Consider the following 24,859-nt stretch of genomic DNA (forward strand, 5'->3'; position numbering starts at 1 on the left):
GTTAGATGTGCATCATAGCTGTACGCTGGTTTCTCTAGATCTTACAAAGGCATTCGATCGCATTAGCCATGTTATTTTGTTAAAAAAAATTCGTGATCATTTCAACTTCTCAAAAACTGCATGTAAATTGATTTATTCCTACCTCTTAGATAGAAGACAATATGTCTCAATAAAAGGTGTAAACTCGAGTGTGGGTTTTGTGACTTCCGGTGTTCCGCAGGGATCTATTTTGGGACCTATTCTGTTTCTTTCCTACATAAATGATGTTGTTTCTGCTATGAATAGCCCCGTTTGTCAGCCCTACGTTTTTGCGGATGATATATATTTATTATTCAAATCATATTCTTCTGTGGAGTCTATAAATGCCCACCTCCTATTCGTCTCTGACCTATTCTCACTAAGCAAGTTAGAAATAAATCCGGTAAAAACTAAAGCAATGTATTTTCATCCTCGAAATAGTACCTCGTACCCTAACATAATGGTCTGTGGACAGTCTATTGAGTTTGTTGATTCTCTAAAATGTCTCGGTATATTGGTTGATGTTGATCTAAATTTCAATGACCACATAAATGGAATTTCGAAAAAGATTTGTCTTATTTTGAGAAGACTTTACAATTTAAAAGCTTATACCCCAAGGAACATAAGAAGACATCTAGCTTTTTCTTTATTGATGCCCTTAATCAATTACGGTCTTGAAATTTATACTGGGACTTGGTCCTATAACATAGACTTAGTTGAGAAAATAGTGCGTAAGATTGTCCGGTATGTTTTTCAACTGAGAGTACATGACCATGTTCGAGTAATTGAGCTAACTTCTGATTTACTTGGATTAAGTTGTCGTGATTACATAGATCTACGTACAGTCTTACATTTCTATAAAATTATGAAATCACAACAACCTGAAATTTTAGTGAGTGAGTTCGCTTTTATACATTCCACTCGTAATGTGCAAATTGACGTTCCCATATCTCATTCTTCTGCCCTTGATCATTCATTTCTAGTGCGTGTTTATCGAGTCTGGAATTATCTACCTAACTCGCTTAAAATGTTTTGCTACACTGACCATACTTTTAAAAAGAAATTAAAAGCGTTCTTAAATGGTGTTCCTATTTAATTTGAATTTCTTGCTTCCAATTCAATTTTTATATATTGCCGCAGCAGGACTCTTTATTACTTTTTTCTTATTTTTTCCAATATTCATTTGGCCGGGGGGCCGTATATCAACATTATTGAATTAATTTTTTTAAATGGCCTTCTGCCATGGAATCTAAATTTTAATTGTAATCTCACAATACATGTATAATTGGCCTTGTAGGCTTTCTTTGTATTGATAGCGAATAAATAAATAAATAAATAAATAAATAAAATAAAGTCAGTTGTTTATTCTCCTTAAATTTCTGTGAACTACTTTTGCATAATTTCAAAAAAATAATTGATATTTCCGCCATTTTCATCTCCAAATTAATGGCGATGACAACTTAACGATAATATCGATAGCAATCGATATTTTAAAATATTATATCGAAAATATCTAATGTTGGGAATATCGATGGTTTGCCAGCTCTAATCTCTGGTCCTCACAGTTGGAAAAAACGTATTTTGGGTATTCTACACGATATGTTTTTTACATATGGATTGTCTCTTTGGATATACATTTTGTATATAAAAAGTGACAACCCATATGTAAAAAACATATCGTGTAGAATACCCATTAAATGCAAATTTTGGGCGTTCTGTGTCACCCTGTATTTTTGATAACTTTTGTTATCGTTGCGAAGTTTCGTTGCTATCTTCACGCAGGTCGCATATAGATCTTTTTTTTTTTGCAAGTATAGTTAGGGACTACCCCCAAAACTAAAAAATCTTGCCTCTCTACCTCCTCGAATCGCACATAAGTGCGGTTATAAAAGACTGTTGTTCGTTGGAGCGTTTCAGTTCTACAAACTATTCACACCGCAACGGTCAGCATACATTTCATAACGTAAAACATGCCTGAAGAAAAGAAAAAGTTACAAGATGAGTTACGGGAAATACTCGGTACTGATGAATATCCTCTTGTTAAGAAAACTAAACTTTGTGATTTGACTGAGGAGCAATTAGTTACAATGTTAACAGAACGACAAATAACCGTAGAGTATCCAATTGACCGTCTTTTATGCGAAGCATTGCTTATGAGTGTTGTGGAAAGTGACACAGTGGCTTTGGTAGAAGTGGTAAAAATTGATTCCTTAACGGTTTTACAACTGGAAGAGGCAATAAAAAAAGTTTCAAAACCAAGAAAAACCATACGTGAAATACAACAAGAACTGGCGAAAAATTGTGGATTTGGCGATGACATCATTTGGGATCAGTAAGTATGGCCGACTTCCGTATTGTCAGTTGCTTTGTATTCGTGCATGAAACTAGGGTTCTTAACTCGAGCTCCCCACTACTTTAGAACCCCTAGTTTGATGCACGAATACAAAGCAACTGACAATACGGAAGTCAGGTCATTAATCAATTATTTAAAACGTAATTACTTTTTGCGGACACATTATGCATTTGCCTCATACTTTGGCTCAAAGTGTAAATTACTTACTAGAACTTGTATAAGATGTATATATAAGATGTAGCTATGTAGATATTGATGACATGTCATTATTCTGTTACTTTACAGATTGAGCAAAAAAGACAGCGAAATTATGAAATCCAAAATCAAACAACTAATTCCAGACCAGGAAACCGGCCAGAAGGCCATTGAAAAAATGCGAGAGAATATTTTCGAAAGTCTATGGGCACAAAGTAAATATCTATGGTGATTATTTGTTTATTCGTTATGAGACTAAAAATATCCATTTTCTACAGGAAAATATACAAATTGTAATTCAGTCACGTACATTTTCTATGTTATGGTAACAGAAGAAGTAGATTTTAATGCTGCACCTGATTCTACAAAGTATTCCTGTCATCCGGTTTTTCGTTGCAGAAAATGTGTTGGTATGTATCAAGTCCCTTGTCCCTTCTGGGATGTTTGTGGAACAATTATTATTATATATCTACATACATACATCCATTAAAATCACTGTAGACACAGTATTAAAGTTCTCATATTTAAGACCTCACTGTGTGTAGCAAATAATTAACCACAAATGTGAATTGTAAATCACAACATTTTTACAAATAATTTTATTTACATTTGTTCTTTCTAGCCGGCAATGATAGTCGTTCTTGCTGCATGGTGTATGTAGATGAGACAGGACGTGTGTATCAAGATTGGAAATCTTTTGTTGAAGACAATGTTTTGCCTGGCGGTACTATGGTATCACCTCGACGTGGAGTATACAATTTCGATAGAAAGGGCGATGTGATTTTGGATGTTTATTGCACCCCAAGTGGCACAACAGGGGCTAAAATTATGAATGTCGCACAAACAAGCTCAGCAGTATTGGGTGTTGGGGCAGCATGTGTGCCAATAGCTGCACTTACTTTACCCGTTGCCGCACCGGTAATGGCAGTAGCTGGGCTTGTCGGTTTAGGTGTTGGAGCTTTTTCAACCATAACATCAGCTTTAAATTTAAGTGATCGCCATAAACACGAACAATCCATTAGCATAACGGATAGTCAAGCTAGAGGCAGTTATTTGGGTATTGCAGGTGGAGTTCTTGGTATGGCGGCCGCAGGTGCAACACGAGTGTTAAATTCCATGGCTGTTGCAGGGAAAGCGACTGCGGTAAGTGAAATGATACTTTGTTGTACATAGTTTCATATAATTTAATTTTTTCCCAGGGCATTGAAGTAATTGTTAATGGTATTAATATATCAACAATACTTGTTTCTGGTACTGGCATTGCTAATGGCGTTTTGGATATCATATTTGTAAGACGATTTTTATTGAGCTCGAATATCTCAAAATAAAATAAATATTTACGTTTGTTTCTTTCTTTATAGAAATACAGAGACGATGATAAAATTTCTACAATGGATGTATTGCAATTGTCTGCTTCGTTAGTGCTCTTCACACATTCAGTCTACAACTTCCAATTAGCATCACAAATTGCTAATGAGGCTCGCACAAACTCAATCAGAAGTTATCGTGAAACTTTAAGTAATCGCCAGAGGTGAGTTTAGAACCCTGTTACTTATCCGAAAAAAAGGAATTTCTTTTAAATTTATTGATTACTCCCTAGACGCATGTTCGATAAAATGTCCAAGGAAACCGTTCGTATTCGTGGCGATACTCAAGGAAAAATGGATATAATACGAAATATTAATAAAATACCAGATCGTCAATACTTGAATGATTTATTTAAAGTAAACAAACGTTTAAACGAAGCCAAGGTACGACCTGCATTTGGCAAAGGCGATGAAGCTGTTGTCCTTAATAACGAAATGCCTGTTGATACAGCATCCCTACGCCAAAATGTTAATTTATTGGAACAAGTTTCACAACCAATACCAGCAACGCACACTGATAATAACCATACACCAGCTGTGGCTCATACAGCACGTCTATTGTTAAATGGAAAAGTTGGTGGTGTTAACGGCGCAGACGGTCTACTAAATTTAGAAGAAACCCTTAATGACCGAGAAATTAGCGGATCATCCGGTAAAACAATGGAAGTACTAAGAGGTCTGAGTGTTATTTTGCCCACTGGTGGAATCATTGAACTCATTCGATTCGGTGAAAGGTTTTTGACACAAGTTGCCGATGGCGAAAAATTCCAAGATGTCATTGAGGCTATGGCTTCAAAACTTCCTGAGAAAGTCGTAGTTTTTGTTTTTGAATTAGCACAGCGTTTCATTGAAGACATGATGCCCGAAATTGCTCGTGTTTTGAAATTTAACATATCGACCGAGTCCGCGTTATATCGTATTCTTAAATATATTTTAACAAGAATAGAAAATTGCACCTATGAATGCATTGTCACAAAACGCCAGGAAATATTACAATATTTAAGAAGATATTATCTCTCATTAAATTGCAATAATACTCAAGCCAACTCGAAAAAATGTAGTAAATGCGATGGTTGGTATTATATATGCCAATTATAGATTAAACAAAAATATTATAAAATATCCATGACATTTTAAGTCTTCTTTGGTGCCTTATTTACACAAATACACACGCGTGCTCAACGTTTCTAAATTCACAAAATGTAGATACTTATAAGCAAACATATCAAAAGCAATGCTTTTAAAACTGTAGTTACTAAAAATAATTATCTTCCCAATATTTATTACTTAATTTAATCTTTAATTGTTAAACTACAAATTTTCGCGTATGTTTATCATTACTTATAAGCAACTCATTGTTTTTGCAATAAAGTGTAATAAGATATTGTATACATTTTATATTTTTATGGGCCGATTCCGTACAGCGAGGCGAGTCATGTCGCGTCGTCTATCGTCTCTGTGACAAAATTTAAAAAATGCACTACGTACAGCGATAGAAAATAATCGTCGATAACAAGTTATTTTTATTTTTTTTTATTTTATTTTTATTCGTTAGTAAAAATGTACGGCGACAGCTAATTTGTTGTCGCCGGAAAATGAACATTTCGGCGACAAAATTTGACGACGTCAGGCGATATTGCCATACGGAATCGAAAAATTGCATTTGACAACGCGACACGACTCGCCTCGCTGTACGGAATCGGCCCATTATTTCTACTGCAGTTTTGAATTCTTTACCCGCCTTCAATAAATACGTTTTGTGTAATTCAGTAACTAAATATATACACGAAAAACTTTAAGATTTTTGTCAATCCAATTTTGAGATGATTTGGGGTTAAATCAACACAAAAATCGACAATGCTATTCTCGAAATATGAATGTATCGCCATAGATATAAAAACTATACGAGGGCTAATAGATAAGGGTATTATTTACAATTAACCATTTTTGATGACAAAAATTCGCATTTTTTATTAGGCCAGAAACTTATCTATTGGCCCTCGTATACCGTGTTGTGCATATCAAAAGCAACAAATCCAGTATTCTGAATTAAACCAATATTTGGATCCGTTACAATTTTTTAAAATGTAATATTTTGTGCCCAGCTGTTTTTTGTTACGTACAGAGAGCTTTCAACAAGTTGTTACTGTACTTTGTAGCTGGATGGGATAACAACAACAACAATATTGACTGATCCTCGAGAATGGGGATCAGTGTTGCCGTTTTGGGCATTTCGGCCCAAATTTGGGCCGAATAAAAAATAATTTTTAATTTTGGGCCGATGGGCGGCCCAAATTAATTTTGGGCCGTTTTTATGCTAATAAATTTTAACAATATTTTATAAAATTTTATAAAATATCAAATATTAGTCTTTGGGCTATTATTACATGCTTACTTTTACTATTGGATGGATTTGAAAACGTAAAATAAAGCAATTTGGCGGCATTAAAAATATAATTTTCACATTAAAACATAATGCCAAGAAGGTCCTAGTAGTTTAATGGTCACTTTTAACTTTTAGTTACCCGGGTTTTGAAATATATTTTTCATGATACTTAAGTATTTGGTAATGATTCATGCATTGTGTTCATAAATAAAAACAGTTCATAATAATTTGGTGGCAACGGAATCATGCCAAGCTAGAGTTTTTTTTCTATTTTTGGCATATATTTTACCTATAATTAACAACCTTAAGAATGAATTTCAAGCAGATAGCTCAGGTCTATCCTATTTATATCCGAGTGTCAACTAAAATTGTCCTTTTTTATATAAAAAAAATAAATAAAAAAGAGCATGAATATATTGACATTGACTAAAAAAATAAATCGTACCAGCTCGAAACTTCATAAATATTTTTAGGCACAAAAGCAGACAATTACATTTATGCACTCTTACTTAACAGAAAATGAAAAGCTTGAAAAAAATGTGCTGCTTTGGAGTTTTATATTAAATTACTAGAACAAAATAATAAGAGAATAGACTACAAAAGTGACCCAAATACCCCCCTTTATTACAACTCTTCTTTTGTTATAGTTTGGATTTTGCGTACAGATTTATAGCGTTTCGGCTAACTTAAATTTGAAAGTAATGATTAATATTGAAGGAGGATCGTATTTGTATTAACGTTTAGTGTGAAAATTACACTTTTAAGGCATCCAAATTGTTTTTTTTGCGTTTTCAAATCCAATAGTAAAAAAAGGATGTAATGATGGCCCTTAAACTACTAAATACAATTACTCCATATAAGGTAACCTCAAACGAAGTTTTGCCTATTATGAACCAGGTATTACATTTTCCCAGACTTGTAGAAAGTGACCCCGATTTAATAGTAACAGATTAGAATTTGCTAAGACTCGCTGAAACTATACTTTCTTTCATCTCAAAGAGCACATCTTATAATACCTTTGCAATTTTTGTTGTTGAAAAATAGTGCATATTCTTGAGGTTAATGGCCATCTGCGAAACCATCTTTTTGTAAAAGCGTTTTGCGGCACCAACGATAGCTCGAATACGGATGGGCCGATCATACTATATTTTTGTATGCGCTTTAGGGACCTAATAAAACAGAATTAAAACAATATTTTTTTTAAAAATTTTGAGCTGTCAAAGTCACAATTTCGATTTTAACGAAAAAAATTGACTGTTTTTGTTAAAAAATTTGGCAAAATATTTTTTTTTTTAATCTGTCTCGTTTAAAGGCAAGCGTTTTATGTATTTAATAAGCTCACATGAATAATATAATAAGGTCATATGAAGATCGGTCAACTCGTTTTAGAGCTATCGTTGGCACCGACTTCAAAAACGCCGTTTCGAGAAACACGCACTTAAAGTTTATATGCTACATTCAAATCACAATAAATTTTTGCCTTCCAATCATTATATCTCAGACAGTTTTTTTTGCGATTTTTCTAAAAGTAATAAAAGGTATCTACGAGAAATATATTGCTCTGTTCCAGAACCTGCAAGAATCTACTATTTTTTACTACGATAACCTTTTTTCCTTTATGTTATCGGAAAAAATAGTAGAAATTAGTAGATTCTTGCAGTTCTGGAACAGACCTTATATTTTTGTTTTAATTTTTAATGTTGGGCCGTTTTAGGTCATTTTGGGCCGTTTTTAGGAAAATTTTGGGCCGAAAAATAATTGTCGAACGGCAACACTGATGGGGATTGCAAAACAAAAGCAACAATAGAATATTATTAGAAATGATTATGCTATTTGTTTCTATAAGATGTACTTTTGACTTAAATTTACTTTTTGGGGCATGGTAGTGTCATTTTAGAAAGAATTTGCATTGTTATCCTCTAACAGTGTCGCCACTTTCTACCACTTTTCCCATGGTCTGGAGAAAATATCATAATACCCCCAAATAAAATTGTTTCCCCTCGTATAACAATTTAAATTTTAAAATATTCATTCCGAAAGTGGTTTAATATCAACCGTTCTTTTGTTTGCCGTATAATAAAAAAGTTACACAACCGAATATTGGCAAACACAATACATCCTGGTGTAAACCCCTTGAGGCCATCGGCACATTGTGGCTAAAAACGTCGGGGAAACTTTAAATTTAATGCGAATACGAACTTCCAAGAATTAGTTGGGACCTCTTATTTCCACTATATGGGCTATAGTACTTCGCAGAAGAAGCTTTGAAAACAATTTGAAAAGTTATACAGCTCCCAACTCAAACGACACAACGGTCAAGAATCCATTGTTTCAATCAACAGTGGGTAATTTATCGACATATGGCTAAATAATTCAGGTTTTTATATATTTTGTTATTAAATCTTATTTTTAATATAATTTATTAAAAATAAAATAAAAAATAAAATTGGGTCGCTTAAACCATATAAAACATTGAATTTTCTTCCAGTGTTTCACAAATTGTGTTCCTTTGGGTATGACAATGGTTTCTTGGAGCAACTTGCAACTAAATTAAATGCCGCGGGGCCCCCAATTAAGAATAAAATATTGTGTCGAAAGGTAAGAATTCAAAAATGGATCTGTCTGTTTACCAATAGATTGTACACAAATTGTTAAAGAAAGTTGTCTGTTATCACACTTTGTTTACATTTCTTAACTAAGAACTTGCAAGTTATTGCTATAGCAATAATTTGCAAATAACTAGACACATATAATATTATGGCAAACAAGAAAGTACATAACGGAAAGCCTCTTTTGTCAGCTTGAATCTATGTAAAAATCTGCGAAGAAATATAATATACATTTTAAATTGATCAATTTATGATTTATACTTTAAAACACTTATGCTAAGTTTACATTTACGAAATCCACTCGATTTCAACTGTCAATTTCATAGCCCAAACGTCAAATGAAATCTCATCTGGATTTCATTTGACGTTTAAAATTTTCACTTTCCAGAAAACACAAAGGGGGTTATTCTGAATGAAAACTTCCCGTGAGTTTTGCCTCTATGCCGTTTCAACTTAAAGGAGTTTTCACTCATAATAACCCACAAACTATTCATGAAAATCTCACCTCCTTAAATGTACTGGCAATTAATTTTAAACGTGTATTCACGGTATTAGCCAAGAATACTGATTTCAACATTTTCTCCGGCAAATGTAGATTACGCACTAACCAATAGGACAACTGGGTTGGATCTGTGGGCATTGTGTCGATTTTGTGCTGCGCCAATTGCGTACGAGCTTTTTCAATAATTGTTGTCATATTATGTGTCTCGTAGACATGGGCCGGCCATTGTGTAGTGGCGGCCTGAAAACGTCTATAGGGTTCTTGCATTGACGGATTATCTCGAAAACGATTCATTGAACCCATATTCATTTGTTTCAATGGTTCGGGTAGATAAATATCGGGTAATATTTTAACAAAACCCGTACATTTCATGCGGTGATGTGAATTTATGTATTCAAGCGGTCTGAAAGGAAAATATGTTTTGGATTATTAGCCAGTACATGTTTCTCAAATTTCCCCCGCATACTTACACTGTCAAATCATTAACTTTTGTCACAAATCTCTGCAATGCTCTAGACTTGATCAATGTATTGCCACGATCATCGGTTCCCAACTCGTAAATTTGACAAGTAACACCATACAGTAAATGGTCGTTTTTCCTCTCAGCATTTGCGGCATTGTTATTTGTCAGTGTGGGAAAACAAACACCAAACAGAATGCCATTTTGTGCATCTATGTCACCTTCTATTATGGTTGTGGAGCTATCAACCATAAACGGCAGAACTTCACCAGGAAACAAAACGTGTTGATGGATAAATAAACGCAATTTGATATATTGATCGGCATCTAAATAGTTGACACCAGAAACACGATTCATATTCGGTCCCAAATAAGAATGTTCTGCCGGAAGATTTGTATCAAAACGTACCGCATTTTCATTCATTTCCTCTTCTTGTTCCATTGTCATATTGTCTTCTTCATTGGCCTCTTCACTTTGACTATGTTCAGCATCTTTTTCTTTCCTAAAAAAAAAAAATCAATCAAATTACCATCACCGCAACCTGCATAAAATCGTTACCTACTTGAAATTTTCACGTTTCGTTACATTATCAGCGCCATCGACAATTTCTATCCATTGCTTGATATCTTTTAATGAATATTTGTGTTTCCTCTCTAAATGCTCTTCAATGCGGGTGGCACGATCGAACATTTTTGGACATACTCCACAACTGTAGCGTTTTTTGCGACTGGAACATATTACGGATATTAGTCAAAATTTTACAATATATTCTGAAGATCATACCTACCTAACTTTAATGATTTTCAGCGGTAATGTTGAGGAGTCACTGTCCATTATGGAGTTTTCATTTTCATCCATATCGTCTTCTTCCTCTCCTTCTTGGGTGTTTTCATTTTCTTCCAGTCCATCATCTTGAGAGTTTTCATTTTCGTCCAATTCTTCGGGTGAATCTTCACGTAGTTCTTCTTGGGAACATTTGATGTCGTCGTCTCTAAAAGAATGGGGGTGAAGCGCAGCAGACGAACAACACTATCTTGACATACTGCAACCAAACACTGTTCATCCCTGGTCATGCACAAGAATGTTATGGGTACTCCCACTTTATCCACTGTCAATTCCCCAGCACGTATATCATAATGACGTATACAACCATCTAAAGATGAGGTAATTATTTTATTCTCATTACTCAACACCGTTGTAATGCAATGTTTAGCTTCACGCATCATTTCTACGGGTTCGAGCCGCCGGGTACGTATATCCCAACAAAAGACAGCATTATCTCTACCACCCGATCATGACGTCTTCCTCATCCACAATTTTGTTGTGAGGAATAATATCATAATATCAGACTGGTGGCAAAGAATACACGTTTTGTTTTCCACAGTTCTACCCTTTTGGCTTTCGGCAGTCTTCCAGTCAATTCTATCGTGTCTTTTCGAGGAAATGGCATACGTTTTGAAATGCTTCTATCTGTTGATTTATCTAGTTGGAGCTATAAAGATCACTTTGCCCCTTGGGCATTTGAGAAATCTAGCGTGGTGGAAAATAAAGGCGATTCCTCAAAAGTTCTGTTTCAAACTGCAATGTCCGGCCATTACCCAGCAAAAAAAAATGGAAGTGGTGCAAGTTGGAGTGAGGATTTCATTACATGCATGGATGCGCTTCCAGTGGACTAATGAAAAAGGCAATCCTTTTCCTCACATTTGGATTACATCCAACAAGCACTTTTATGTATAAACGATAAAAAATTCAATTTTCATTCAACAAATGAAATTAAAGTAAGAATAAAATTAAAATGTCTTATTAATGGCCTGTTCCCGTACTTTACAAAGTGGTAAAAGTCGTAAACGATTTTCATACAAATTTGGTGTACGGGAACGCAAAACTCGTAAAAGTGGTAAAAATTGTAAAAATGGAGTGCTTCCTAGCTGCGTGCTGCGGAAGCAAAATGGAGTGCTTCCTAACTGCGTGCTGCGGAAGCAAACTGGAGTGCTTCCTTTCTGCGCGCTCCCTTGTAAAATTCACTGAGGAATTCATAGAAAAAGAAGCACTTCGTGACACTTGCACCAGTGATTTAACTGCTTCCGTGGATGCAAACTTTTTGCTGGGTATTAGCATGGACGTTTCACCGTGTTTTCCGTCTGAGTAGAGAGTGATGTTTTCTATAGCAAAAAAAGGGATTACTCTTATATATTAAAATTTTATGAATGGAGAAGATAGGAATTAATACAAACCTCTGTGTTATCCGTGAATATCTTCCCTGGACATTATGGTTTCTGCGTGCCGTAAATATTGATTGGATACAATTATTAATTCGCAAATAAGGTACAGTACGACATTGAACACCATTGCAAAGAAATGAAAACAGAAACGATTTCAGAGAAGTGTATTTTATAGCACATCGCAAAAGAATTAGCGTCGGTGTTTCTGCCACTACTGCTCATAAATTGAAGAGGGCAAAGTGGAATTATAGAATAATATTGGCATGGTAGGTTTAAATACAATGCTCAGTTTTCGGCCTTAAAAAGAACTGATGAAAATCCTTATAATAAAAGTGAAATGGTTTTTGACATCGAAATTGAAACGAAGGTAAAATGTTTCTGCTGAAAGTAATGCTTTACATTGTAACGATAAAAGATACTTAAAATAATGAGGTGAGAGTAAAGGTGGCAATTGTCACAGACAAAAATGTTCTAAAAAATCATCCATATATATATGTAGATGAAACTTATAATGATGCAATTAACATTGAAAAAGTTACAGAAATTTACAGAAATCAATAGTTGGAACTTTCAATCTGGTGAATATAATAGAAGGTAATGGAAGGGAAAGATAACAGCAATAGAATTTTATAGGAAGAACCTGAAGAAGATATGTATTTATGCAGTGTTTCCAAATTCGTCCATGCATTTCTATTGGACTTCGTGGTAATTTGAAAAATGTGGTGTCCACTTAGTTAAAATTTATTGAAGCCTCCAAAATATACAAATAACGCCACAATATACATGTGCGTTGTACAAATATAAAATAAAATTAGCATTAACTATATGTATGTATATGATGAATGCAACATGAGAAGATATTGTCTATCGTAATTAAAGGTCATGTAGTTTATAAGGGTGCACCATTTGTTTCACAATTTTGTTTAAGCCGTTGCTAGATCAGAAATTTACTATCTCAATGTATTACCCATGGTACAATAATTCATAGGTAGGCCAGGTATGAGAATCGCCAAAAAAATACAACCCTGTCGCTATGGCTTAAAACGTCACAATTGTTTTGATGAATGATAACGGATGAGTAAACTAAGAAGAAGAAGAACGAAATGTTGAAATGAAAACAAAACAGAGTTGAATTTTTTGATCAATAATAAATATCAACTCTGCATGTCAACACGGTTTTGACAGATTAAGCCATAACAAAAAAAATTGTAATCAGCTGTTAGCTGTGGCCTACCTAAGAATTATTGTACCATGGTACTACCAATATATGTACATATAGATATAAATAACATCAAAATTTTTCCCACGGAATATACGTAGACATTAAAATAACAATGGTATTGATGAGTTGTAATCAATAATCTGAAGTCATTGTACATGAGTAAATTCCACAATAGAATTAATTTGAAACGCAAAAACTTTTCTCCTATTCAATCAAATGTATTTCTTCAAAACTAAAAAGTGATTTCATGGCACTTAATACATTTTTGCTAAAAATATTACTTTTACGAGTAAAATTCTTTATTGCAACATTAAAGTAAAGTGTTGAAAATGGAAAAAAACGAAAATTTTTTATGTATATCTTGTGTTCCCATCTTTTGAATATCGATTAGTTTGGCTATCATCGTGGATAACTGAAAGGAATCATTTGATAAGCAGCTGTTCCATTCATGGTGGGAATTTGTCCTCCTTAAAGAAAAGTTGTAGATGCAATGATTCGGTGTTTTCTACTGCTGCGTCATATCTTGACTTTGAGTACAAAATTTTTGCATACGTCATATTGGGTCTCGAACAGAATGATACTTCACATCCAAAATGTTCGATAGTGTAATGAGTCGAACATGATGATACATACATATTTTCATTATTTTCCAGAAGGTGCAGCAATGATTCTATAGTTGCCACAAAGCATTTTTGTAAGTGAAAGGATAAATTTCGCAAAAATGTGAGGAAATTAGTTAAAATCAATATTTTTGCTCCATACAAATGTCGTCTTTCGTTGAACAGAAGATTCATAAAGGGTATTGTTTGTCTAATAATTTCTATTGTAGCATTTATTCCTGCATCACTATTTATATTTCTTGATTGCAACAAATTCCTAACTCTGTCATTTAAAATGTTTTCGTAATGTCTTACATCAACACGTGTGTATCTATATTTCGCTGTTAGGTATATCCCTGTTGTATATGTCGATAGTACATTTCCATTGGCCTGTATAGCAGGATTGCCATAATATATATCCGATAGAAGCAAAGATTTTATAAAATTGTGGAACAAATGCATTACATCGAATGCCCACCGCATTCCGTATCCTGGTACAGCCGCATACATTTGGTGACCATGAACAATAGGTTGCAATAAGTTTAAATGTGTGTGTTGGCAATCACATACTGTTAATACGACGTTTGCATTTATATCTGTTGCCGCACGGTATATTGTGGTCAACATTTGTTGAAGGTCGTCTTTATCAAACGTTTCCCTATAATGAACACCCATAAAAATTTGCCAATTACCGCAAAGGCTGGTTAATAGGAACATTTGAACTTCTTTGTTGTTGTAAAGTTTGAACCCATCAAAGGAAAGCACGCATAACCTTTCTTCTTCGGTTTTTTCTGATAAAATTGTTCTTAAAACTGCTGTTGTTGTTTCGTTAAAACCCATTGGGCACTGCGGGTATAATGCTTCCAAATCTTCAGCCGATTGAAGTCGCAATGGCATACGTCTCTGTTGTGTTTTGTATTTTTTTTTTTTGATGATAATAAAGATATCATTATTGCTTTCCTCTGCACTTCATTATATGGAGGATTAATAGAGCCATTGATAATGTCTTCGAAAATTTCTTCCCAATTAGGTCGTGGTACCTGTAGTTCAGGTCCGAGTACCGGTCCTGGTACCTGTACTTCAGGTCCGAGTACCGGTCGTGGTACCTCTAGTTCAGGTCCGAGTATCGGTACTGGTACCTGTAGTTCAGGTCCGAGTACCGGTCCTGGTACCTCTAGTTCAGGTCCGAGTACCGGTCCTGGTACCTGTACTTCAGGTCCGAGTACCGGTCGTGGTACCTCTAGTTCAGGTCCGAGTACCGGTACTGGTACCTGTAGTTCAGGTCCGAGTACCGGTCCTGGTACCTCTAGTTCAGGTCCGAGTACCGGTCCTGGTACCTCTAGTTCAGGTCCGAGTACCGGTCCTGGTACCTCTAGTTCAGGTCCGGGCACCGGTCCTGGTACCTGTACTTCAGGTCCGGGTACCTCATCATTTTGAATATCTATGAGTTGAATGCTATTTATTTCATCATCATTGAATCCCTCAAAGTCAAAGTCAATACTCATTCTATCATTTTCATCATTAGGAATTTCAACATTATTTTGTTGTATTCCGTTAACCTCAGCATTGGCAATTACCATTTCAATATTATTTTGTGCTTCTTCTTGTGCTCTGATCGCATCAAGGTTGGGCAGATATGGCTGAGCGCCTTTAAAAATTCTTTTGGTTGCTGGTGAAATATCACAACCATTAAAATGTTTGTAGCAAATACTTCGCAATTCATTTTCCTGCCGTATTGTGTGGTACTTTGCCATTAACAATGGTATCCACTCTTTTCTTACGGCGTGCATAGTTCCATATTGCATTGGGTCTTTGGATCTGCAATTTGGCACACAGCAACGTCGAATGTTTGTCTGTTGAATAAAAACAAACAGATAAAAATCGATTTTAACCATTATATGAGGGCTGTATCGATACGTAGGCCTATTCTGAACAATTCCTAGTAGAATATTTAGTAACCTTAAAAAAATATACCAATTTTCATTCAATTAGGGGTTATAATGAGGCTAAACCTTTCAAAATATCAAAATCGGGAGGTACCGCTATATGGGGTCTATATGCATCTTACTGACACAATTAGGGAGGCTGTTGATGCTGGTAGTTTTGGTGTTTTGGTAGCTCTTGATCTATCGAAAGCTTTCGATAGGGTAGATTACCAACTTTTGATTAAGAAATTGAAAGATAATTTTCATTGCATATTCAATTTCCATATTCAATTTCTTTATTCTGGTATAGTATCCACCTTGCGCAAGTTGTACTGTAGCAATTTGTATTTGCCGCAATTTATTCGGAAACGTCTTGCATTTGCTTTGCTTATGTCTCGTGTGTCATATTGTATTGAGATAGTTTCTGGCACTTGCCAGGACAATTTAAGAAAGATTGAGAGGTTGTATAACATGATTTTGCGTTTTGTTTTTAAGTTAAAGCGTTATGATCATGTCTCCAGCTACTCACTGCATTTTTTGGGAGTTCCCTTTAACATATATGTTGAACAACGTTTATTGAAAATGTTTTATTCTATACTCCACACTAATTGCCCTGAGTTGTTGCGCATCAAGTTCATTTTTTCGCGTGGCAAATAATAGACACAGCTGAATCAACTGAATCAAGTATAACAGATAAACGTATATCTGGATATTGTAAATATATATTAACCATAGCTTAATATTTCTATTTTACATACATATATTTTCTATAAAAAAAAACTTCGAACTTAACAACTAAAATAGTCTATGTTTTCTTTTTAAGTGGCTTGGGTTTGAAACGATCCAATACACTGGGTTTTGAAATCATCATACCAGTGGTATGAAATCATCACCACCATCTTCCACTTTGTGGGCAGCAATGATTTTCTTCTTCGCCTCTCGAACATCGGCAATGAATTCCTAAAATAGAGAGAAATAACACATTAATTTTTTATTTATCGGCATTAATTTTATATTTAGTTGCTTGCTTACCTTACTCTTTTCATCCTTGACAATTTGTTTGTTGCGTGTCGCATTTGCACTGCCACCTTTGCCTTTCATTTTTCTTCTCGAATTCATTTGAATCTCTGGCAAATGGCCAAGACACCTTTTTGTGATACCTCTACTTGATTTGCCTCGCAATTGATATTCCGTTCCCTGACTTTTGGTGACCACATTGACACCACATCGGCATTGGCAGCATTATCCTCTTCCATTGCTGAGGGTTCTTCTGCATTGGCATCATTGTTGGATGGTAGAGAGACACGTCTAACTAATATCCGTGGGTAATTCGGATCAATGCCAGCATCTTTTATTTGCTGTTCTTCTTCTCCTGCTTCGGGACTCAAATCCAAAGTATGGCTTCTGCTAGTACTAACACCATCAGCTGTTTCATTTTCCTTATGGCTATGGGGTTGTTCTTCAACAGAGTTATTGATGTTGGTAGGTCCCTTCGACATTTTTTCTTGAACAATAACTTCATTTTGGAGGTTTGAGAAAATGAGTATATGAATCAGAACCAATTTGATAATTTTCGAATGTTTCAAATACAGCCCGAAAAAGGGGTTGTTTGTTTGAATCAATCGAATTGCAAACACTCATATACATGCAATGGTCTGGACGGTAGTTGTATTCACAAGGCAGTACATATAATTTTTCTAAAAAGAGAAATGCCGGTCAGTTTTGGAAGCAGGACAATATTTTACTAAAGTTACCTGGATGGTAATAAAAGAGAATATTGATGATGTCCTGGTCGCCCCATGTTATCCTTAGTTTGTATTCCTTATGTATAGGAAGAACATGTTCTTCCCATTTAAAATGTCGCATTCGCGTTAGATTCATGAGCATAACGCCAGAATTGACTCCAAGCGGGCCATAATAGGGATGCCTAGCGAACCTATTGTACCATCCAATGTTTGCATCTTCATGCTCTGGAGTTAGAGCAGCAATTTGACTTTCGTTGAATTTTGTAAAGAAATTCCACACATCTGTGGCCACTCCACTCGGAGACCTTGTGGTCCATTGTGATCATCCTGGGTGTTGAGTAGTGTTGAAAATTGATATGTAGTTGATGGTTGTAGGTGAAGTAAGTAGTTGCAGATCCGGTTGTGGTGATGATAGATACTGGTGATGGAATGAAAATAAGCTAAGGAGATGGAGATTAGTTTTGGATAGCAGAAAGTAGACGGAAAGTGAAGAGACAGGGGAGAAGTAGAAAGATAATAAGAGAGTGAAGGAGAGATTGGGATTGCTTATTTCCAAAAAACTTACATACAAAACTGTGTACGTTGGTAATAACTTTGGTTCTGTTGAATGTTTGTTTGTAGAAGTCATTGTGAATTCGGGTACACTATTAATTGGTGTAGTGTACTTGCCCAATGGTAATTTTTCGTCGTTTGAAGCTGATCTTTCTGATCTCTTTGTACGGTACAATAATGTAATTATAATGGGCGATTTTAATAACAATTTGTTTGACATTTCGTCAGCTTCTTCAGTTCGGCATGCATGTTCTAGAATTGGATTGACAATTCTGCATAATAATTGTCCAACACATTTCGACACGTTTCACCAGTCTACATCATTGATTGATTACTTTTTAGTATCGCAGTACGATTCTATACAGCTTTCGGGTCAAGTTTTATGTCCAAATATTTCGAAACGTGCCCTTATTTTTATGTCTATTAAATGCCCGCTTAGACGCAATGAGGCCTTTTATGAATTTATTGATTACAATGACTATTGTATTCAAGAGTTGGAGGAAAAGGTTAATAATTCTGGATTGGAATCAATCTTAACCACTTCCTGTGTTGAGGACCAGTTAAACTTGCTTAATCAAAGCTTAAACTATATTCACACTGCGTTTCCTAAGAAGGTTAGGAGAATTAATTTCAGCACTGAAAATTGGATACATTGCCCCGAAGTCCGTTATAGCCAATCCTTGACTGATCTGGCATACAAAGCTTTCCTTGAAAATAATTCCGAGGATAGATGGAAAGTTTACTGTAAATTAAGAAATCGTACAAAGAATCTCAAAAGAAAACTTAAGAGGAAAGCACATTCTCGACTTTTCGAATCTTGCACCGGTCCAAAGGACATGTGGAACATTTTTAGAAACTTTGGTTTAATCGGCAATAGCTCAACGGATTCTGTGAATGATGCAATGGACGCTAATGAAATGAATATGCAGTTTATTAATAATCAATTAGATCCTCAAGGTGGGCTAGAGGATTTGCTACATTTCCCTGATAATGATGACGGGTTTTCTTTTTCATGTATCATCCACAGTGAAATGGTTGATGCATTTGCCAAAGTAAAATCTAATGCTGCTGGCTGCGATTATTTCACAAAAAAATTTATTAAACTGGTTTTTCCTCACATATCAGGATTTTTATTACATATTATTAATTCTATTATTCAGACCTCCACATTTCCATCTGCTTGGAAGACGGCGAAAATTAATCCGATTAAGAAAAAAATACTTTGTCTCCTGAATATCGACCTATTGCCTTGTTACCTGTTCTTTCCAAAGTGGTAGAATATGTTTTACGAAAGCAACTTATATCGTACATTGAAAGAAAGTCATTGTTAAACGATTGTCAGTGCGGGTTCCGAAACGGTAGAAGTACTAATATGTTGCTTGTTGGTTTAACCGATGCTGTAAAAAGGCATCTCGCAAACAATAAGCTTTGTGTCTTAGTCTCCCTCGATCTGGAGAAAGCTTTTGACCAGGTAGACTATCTCTGCCTCATGAGTAAGCTTAGCAATGCATACCAATTTAGCAAAAATGCATGCAAATTAATGTATTCTTAACTTCACGGTAGGAAACAATTTGTTTCTTTGAAGAGCAACTGTTCTAATATACTTCCAGTTAAGAGTGGAGTTCGCCAAGGCTCGGTGTTGGGGCCACTTTTATTTATAATGTTTATGAATGACCTGTTCAGTCAGTTGGAAAGTTGGTGCGTGCCTTATGCATATGCCGACGACGTTCAACTCCTTTTTTCCGGTGATTACACTTACATAAATGTTTTACAATCCAAAATTGATCTCGGTATGAACATTTTAAGTGACTGGATGTCGGCCAATCGACTTTGTGTTAACGTTTCCAAAACTAATGCAATGCTATTTGGAAATAGGGATTTCTCTAATTTCCATCTGACATACCAAGGAGTAAATATTAACATTGTACACAATATGAAATGTTTGGGCGTTATATTAGACGACAAACTTACATTTGAATCTCACATTAATTCTGTGGTTGCTCGTATAAATTGCACTCTTCGACAATTTTATCACACTGACTTAGTCTTACCACGTCATATCAAAAAAAGACTAATTCAAGCTCTTGTTATCCCCAACATCCTATACTGTTTAGAAGTGTATTCGGGCACTCAAGCTACATACATGTCTATGCTTGAGCTTGCATTTAACAGAGTAATGCGCTACTTATATTCCCGTCGACGCTTTGATCATATATCACCATATGTACGCAGTTTCTTGGGCTGTTCTTTTTGTAGTTTCATCAACCATAGACTTTTGTTATTGTTCTACAAAGTTTTCAAACAACAATCACCTCGGTTTTTAACGAATTATTTTACTTTCTTACATTCGGTTCGAATAAATCAACTAATCATACCACTAATAAGACCACCTATGAATGATTTGTTTGCAGTTAGAGTAGCTCGGTTGTTTAATGTACTCCCAGATGACTTAAAAATTTTTTGTTACTCTTATACCGTTTTCTAGAAAAAACTGCTTCAACACTATTCCAGACCTATACAACCTTAACCAATTCTTCATTTCTGATTGATTTTCATTTATATACAGCATCATAATTTGTATTCGATTTGCGAATTGTTTTAACATTGGAGTAGCTACGATGTAATGAAGAACTTTCTAAAAAAACGCAAGAGCAAACCGTAATCAAAGTAATTAGATCTCCAATTTCTAGCTTTAACAATTTTTTCCCCTCGCGAAAATTGATTATCATTTACATACATACCACATCATATATCTGTTAATTATTATCAACATTAAAATTTTTATATTGTATTATTAATTTGTATTCAATTTACAAGTTGCTTTAACATTGGAGTAGCTATGATGTAATGAAGAATTTTTTTCTAGCTTTAACGAGTTTTTATCGCTGCGCGAAAACTCATTATCATTTGCATATCACATCATACATCTCTTAATGATCATTTCATAATTTAACCAATAACTTATACGATATATTTATTATTAATCTGTTGCTTTAAATTTGGAGTAGCTATGACGTAATGAAGAATTTTATAAAAAATTAAAGAATATAACTGTAACCAAAATAATTAGATCTCCAATTTCTAGATTTAAGATGAATTATATATATGAAATTGTTTTTAGAGTAGCTATGATATTTAGGTGGATTCTTTGTAATTATATAAATTGGCCTCAAAATTGGCTTCAATTGCAAAGCAAATAAATAAAATAAAAAAAACAGATGATATTTAGAAGGTAGATTAACTAATATACTTAAGTTAACCCGCCCCATAGGCATTTAAGGCCTCTGCAGTATCCTAGCAAGGCTGTGGGGTCGATAGAGGGGAAGTGAGACAGGGATTCCGTCGTGTGAACGCCAAAAAGGCTGTGTCTTTTGGCCCTCAGTATTGGACACATACAGAGAAGATGTTCAATTGTCTCCGTCTCCTCCACGTCCTCACACAGCCTACAGTAGTCACTGCTGTTGTTATCCCATTTGCAAGTCATAGATCTAATGTTGCAGTGACCAGTAATTATCCCAACAACAACTCTGTATTGCGATTCTGTAACTTTTTTAAATAACGAACCGACATCGGTAGTTAACAAAAATATTCGGTTGAGTTAACGAATGTGCTATTCTGTAACTTTATGTTACCGATTGTAGAAATCGTTAACTCATACCGACGAATATCGATGGAATGAAAAATGTCAATTATTAGATTTTAATATTTATAAATGTATTTATAAATTGAAATCTATTTCTTCGCTACTTTAAAACAAAAGCGCTTAAAGGAGGAACAAATGACTGCTTTTTGACGGAATCTGCCTTAGATAAGAGTCTGCAAGTATCAAGGATATGGTCAATCCCTAAAGCGTCAAATATGTATGTACATATGTGTGTATTTCTAAGCGACAAATGTCCAATGTATAGTTTTTGGTGGTTTTGTTTCAGGATATACATATGTACATAGGTTATTACATTCCACGGAATATCGCTGCAACGCAAAATACCCAGCAACATGTTTGTGGCCAGAACATTAGTTGAATCGTGAGTGCAAATGATACGGGACTACGTGAAAGAAGTCATAATTTTTAAGAGGGCATGGTGCCGCGAAGTTTGCTCTAAAGATGTCAGTAAAGAAGATTTTCTTAATATGTTTTCAGTATTTTTAAGCAATAAAAGCGAATATTCTAGGATAAAAAGTAAAAATAATCATTCCGGATCATTGGTCAGAGGGTCACTCCTTATTGTGCGTGTGATTTAAAAATAATAAAATAAAAAGGGTGAAATATTATTGGTAATTAAATCGCAGTTTTTTTTAATTACAAAGTTAAGGTCATATTTTGGGGTGTATCAGGAAATTGGAACAGCGAAAAAAAGAAGAGCTAATTTCACCACATGAAGATTGAGCTTTGAAATTTTACATGACTTAAGCTCCTTCAGTGATGTTCGTGGATCCACGTTACCGTCATTTGACTTTACACGTTTTGTCCTCAATACGGCAATAATGTCAACGGAAGTCTTCTAGAAAGCAGTATGCAATTCTTTGAGTAGGTCCTTTATAACAGTTCCACCCTTGAGTCCTTTTGAAGCTTTAGCTAATGTTTTTCTTCTTTAAGAAAATTGTGTACTCTTTAGCGTAGCCTTCAGAAAAAAAATTGTCCTGAATAAGCGGAGTTTACCTTCTATACCGCCATATTAACATAAATCAGCTAAGAAATCTGCTAAGTATTGCCATAAGAGACTGTCGTTAAGTCTTAACGACTACATTTTTTTGGTTGTTAACTTAACAACAATTTTCGGTAATTAACGACATATTTTACCGACAAAAATCGTTAATATTGGTATACAGAATAGCACTTACCGACAACTATCGTAACTACCGACATTCGTTGTTGTTGTAGCAGCATATAATGCTGGGTTGCATATAATTCTGTCGTTAAGGAGTTACGGAATCGCACTACGATCTCCGACTTGCACAACGAGAGAAGGGAAACAGTTCCACGCGCCGAGATTACCGGCCAGATTGATTTTGCAACCCGACATCCAGGAGCATCTACCCAAATTATTTTGGTTTTCGCAACGTAGAACCTGTAGTGCGATTCTGTAACTTTTTTTAATAGCGAACGGACATTGTTAGATAACGAAAATATTCGGTTGAGTTAACGAATGTGCTATTCTGTAACTTTATGTTACCGATTGTATAAATCGGTAGCACATACCGACGAATATCGATAGAAAGACAAATTGTCAAAATTATGTTTTAATATTTATTATTAGCGCAACCTGAACGCGTAATTTAATTCAACTATTCTGCCTACCATTAAAAATAAATCTTTTCTCCTACTCTAAAACTATTACTCCACTCTTAAACATTCTTGTAATCTATTCGTTCTTTCACTTTGCTAACAACTTTCTCTTTTTGTGTTTTAATATTTTGAAAGAAATGACAAATGGGTGGTTTGATAGAGTCAGCGATAGCTAGGTCTGTGGACTGCGATCCTCGCCTAGCTAATTCGTCTGCTCTTTCATTACCAAGATAGTCGCGGTGTCCTGGTACCCAGCATAGCCGGAAGTCTTTAGTTAGCGTTCCCAAGGCTGATCTACACTTAAGGACGACATCGGATTTGATGGCTTTAAGAGCCGCTTGGCTATCCACAAAGATAGTCACCGGTTCAAAGATTTCTGCATCCAAACTTTTTATCAACTCCGCTGCCTTCCAAATCGTGAAGATTTCAGCCTGGAAGACACTACAGTTGCTGTCTAGCCTGTAGGTGTACTCAAGAGATAGCCTTTCACAGTAGACGCATTCAGTATTGCGTTCAGAGCAGCCTGTGGTGTGTTCCTTGTGGCTCCAGTTATGAGGATCGAGGCTGCTCTTTGTACCTTGTCAAGCCTACCGGATGTCGATTTTTGGCGCAGTGAGTGCCACCAAACAAGAGAACCATAGGATAAAATGGGTCTAACCACAGTGTTATACTACCAGTGTATAATCGATGGGCTTAGGCCCCAACTTTTCCCAATAGAATTCTTACATGAATAAAGTGCAATCAATCCTCTCTTCGCCCTTTCCTCAGCATTCCTGTTCCATCGCAATTGACAGTCCAGGGGCTCAATTCGCCGAGCTTACACTTTCTCGTGAACATTACCAGTTCTGTCTTGGTTGGGTCTACTCCAAGGCCATTGGCCTTAGCCCAACGCGACACCGTCGATAATGCTCCTTGCATAATCTCCGAAATGGTTGACGGAAACTTACCGGAAATCAGTAGTACAACGTCGTCCGCATAGGCAACAACTTTTATACCTTGATTGTCCAGATCAGTCAAAATATTGTTTATAACAAGTAGACCCAGTAACGGTGAGAGCACCCCTCCTTGGGGGTTGCCTCTAGTTACTGTTTTCCTAATTTTTGTCTCCCCAATGCTGGAGTTTATAATTCTGCTTTCTAGAATATTATTTATCCAGCAAGTTAGAGGTTCAGGTGTGTTAACTTTCTTAAGTGAGAGTTTTATGGACTCAAGTTCTACGTTGTTAAAAGCCCCTTCTATGTCTAGAAAGGCAGCCAAGGTAAAGTTTAAGTTTTCCATATTCCTCTCAATGAAGCCACCACCTCATGCAAGGCAGACTCCACAGATTTGCCTTGGATATAGGCGTGCTGTGAGTTGCTTATAGAGGCGGTGTCAACATGGCTCCTTATCTCCAGATCGATCAGTCTTTCGAGAGTCT

At 35.4% G+C, this 24,859-nt stretch overlaps 2 protein-coding genes across 2 annotated transcripts; one reads left to right on the forward strand and one right to left on the reverse strand.

Moving 5' to 3' along the window:
- The first annotated feature begins 1,761 nt into the window (after nucleotides 1–1,761).
- On the forward strand, nucleotides 1,762–5,322 carry LOC141404029 (uncharacterized). The gene is made up of 7 exons (XM_073987244.1): nucleotides 1,762–2,350; nucleotides 2,657–2,781; nucleotides 2,845–2,976; nucleotides 3,189–3,709; nucleotides 3,766–3,855; nucleotides 3,928–4,097; nucleotides 4,167–5,322. Exons 1-7 carry the CDS (start codon nucleotides 1,989–1,991, stop codon nucleotides 5,029–5,031), a joined length of 2,265 nt encoding a protein of 754 aa, XP_073843345.1. The 5' UTR covers nucleotides 1,762–1,988; the 3' UTR covers nucleotides 5,032–5,322.
- A 4,054-nt stretch (nucleotides 5,323–9,376) lies between these two features.
- On the reverse strand, nucleotides 9,377–11,285 carry LOC141390731 (protein cereblon-like). The gene is made up of 4 exons (XM_073963667.1): nucleotides 10,678–11,285; nucleotides 10,453–10,617; nucleotides 9,901–10,392; nucleotides 9,377–9,833 (listed from the first exon to the last, which is right to left on the reverse strand). The coding sequence occupies exons 1-4, from the start codon at nucleotides 10,746–10,748 to the stop codon at nucleotides 9,419–9,421; spliced, it is 1,143 nt and encodes a 380-aa protein (XP_073819768.1). The 5' UTR covers nucleotides 10,749–11,285; the 3' UTR covers nucleotides 9,377–9,418.
- Nucleotides 11,286–24,859: the final 13,574 nt, after the last annotated feature.

This window comes from Musca autumnalis, unplaced genomic scaffold (assembly GCF_047663935.1).
Source record: "Musca autumnalis isolate F117 unplaced genomic scaffold, ASM4766393v1 scaffold_1, whole genome shotgun sequence".
NCBI lineage: Eukaryota > Metazoa > Arthropoda > Insecta > Diptera > Muscidae > Musca > Musca autumnalis.

Excerpts from the sequence above, each read along its gene's own strand:
- LOC141404029 (XM_073987244.1), top strand. The coding sequence starts at position 1,989 with ATGCCTGAAGAAAAGAAAAAGTTACAAGATGAGTTACGGGAAATACTC. Across the intron at positions 3,710-3,765 it reads TTGCAGGGAAAGCGACTGCG|GGCATTGAAGTAATTGTTAA; the intron begins GTAAGTGAAATG and ends ATTTTTTCCCAG. Across the intron at positions 4,098-4,166 it reads ACTTTAAGTAATCGCCAGAG|ACGCATGTTCGATAAAATGT; the intron begins GTGAGTTTAGAA and ends ATTACTCCCTAG.
- LOC141390731 (XM_073963667.1), bottom strand. The coding sequence starts at position 10,748 with ATGGATGAAAATGAAAACTCCATAATGGACAGTGACTCCTCAACATTA. Across the intron at positions 10,618-10,677 it reads CTGAAAATCATTAAAGTTAG|TCGCAAAAAACGCTACAGTT; the intron begins GTAGGTATGATC and ends AATATGTTCCAG. Across the intron at positions 10,393-10,452 it reads ACGAAACGTGAAAATTTCAA|GAAAGAAAAAGATGCTGAAC; the intron begins GTAGGTAACGAT and ends TTTTTTTTTTAG.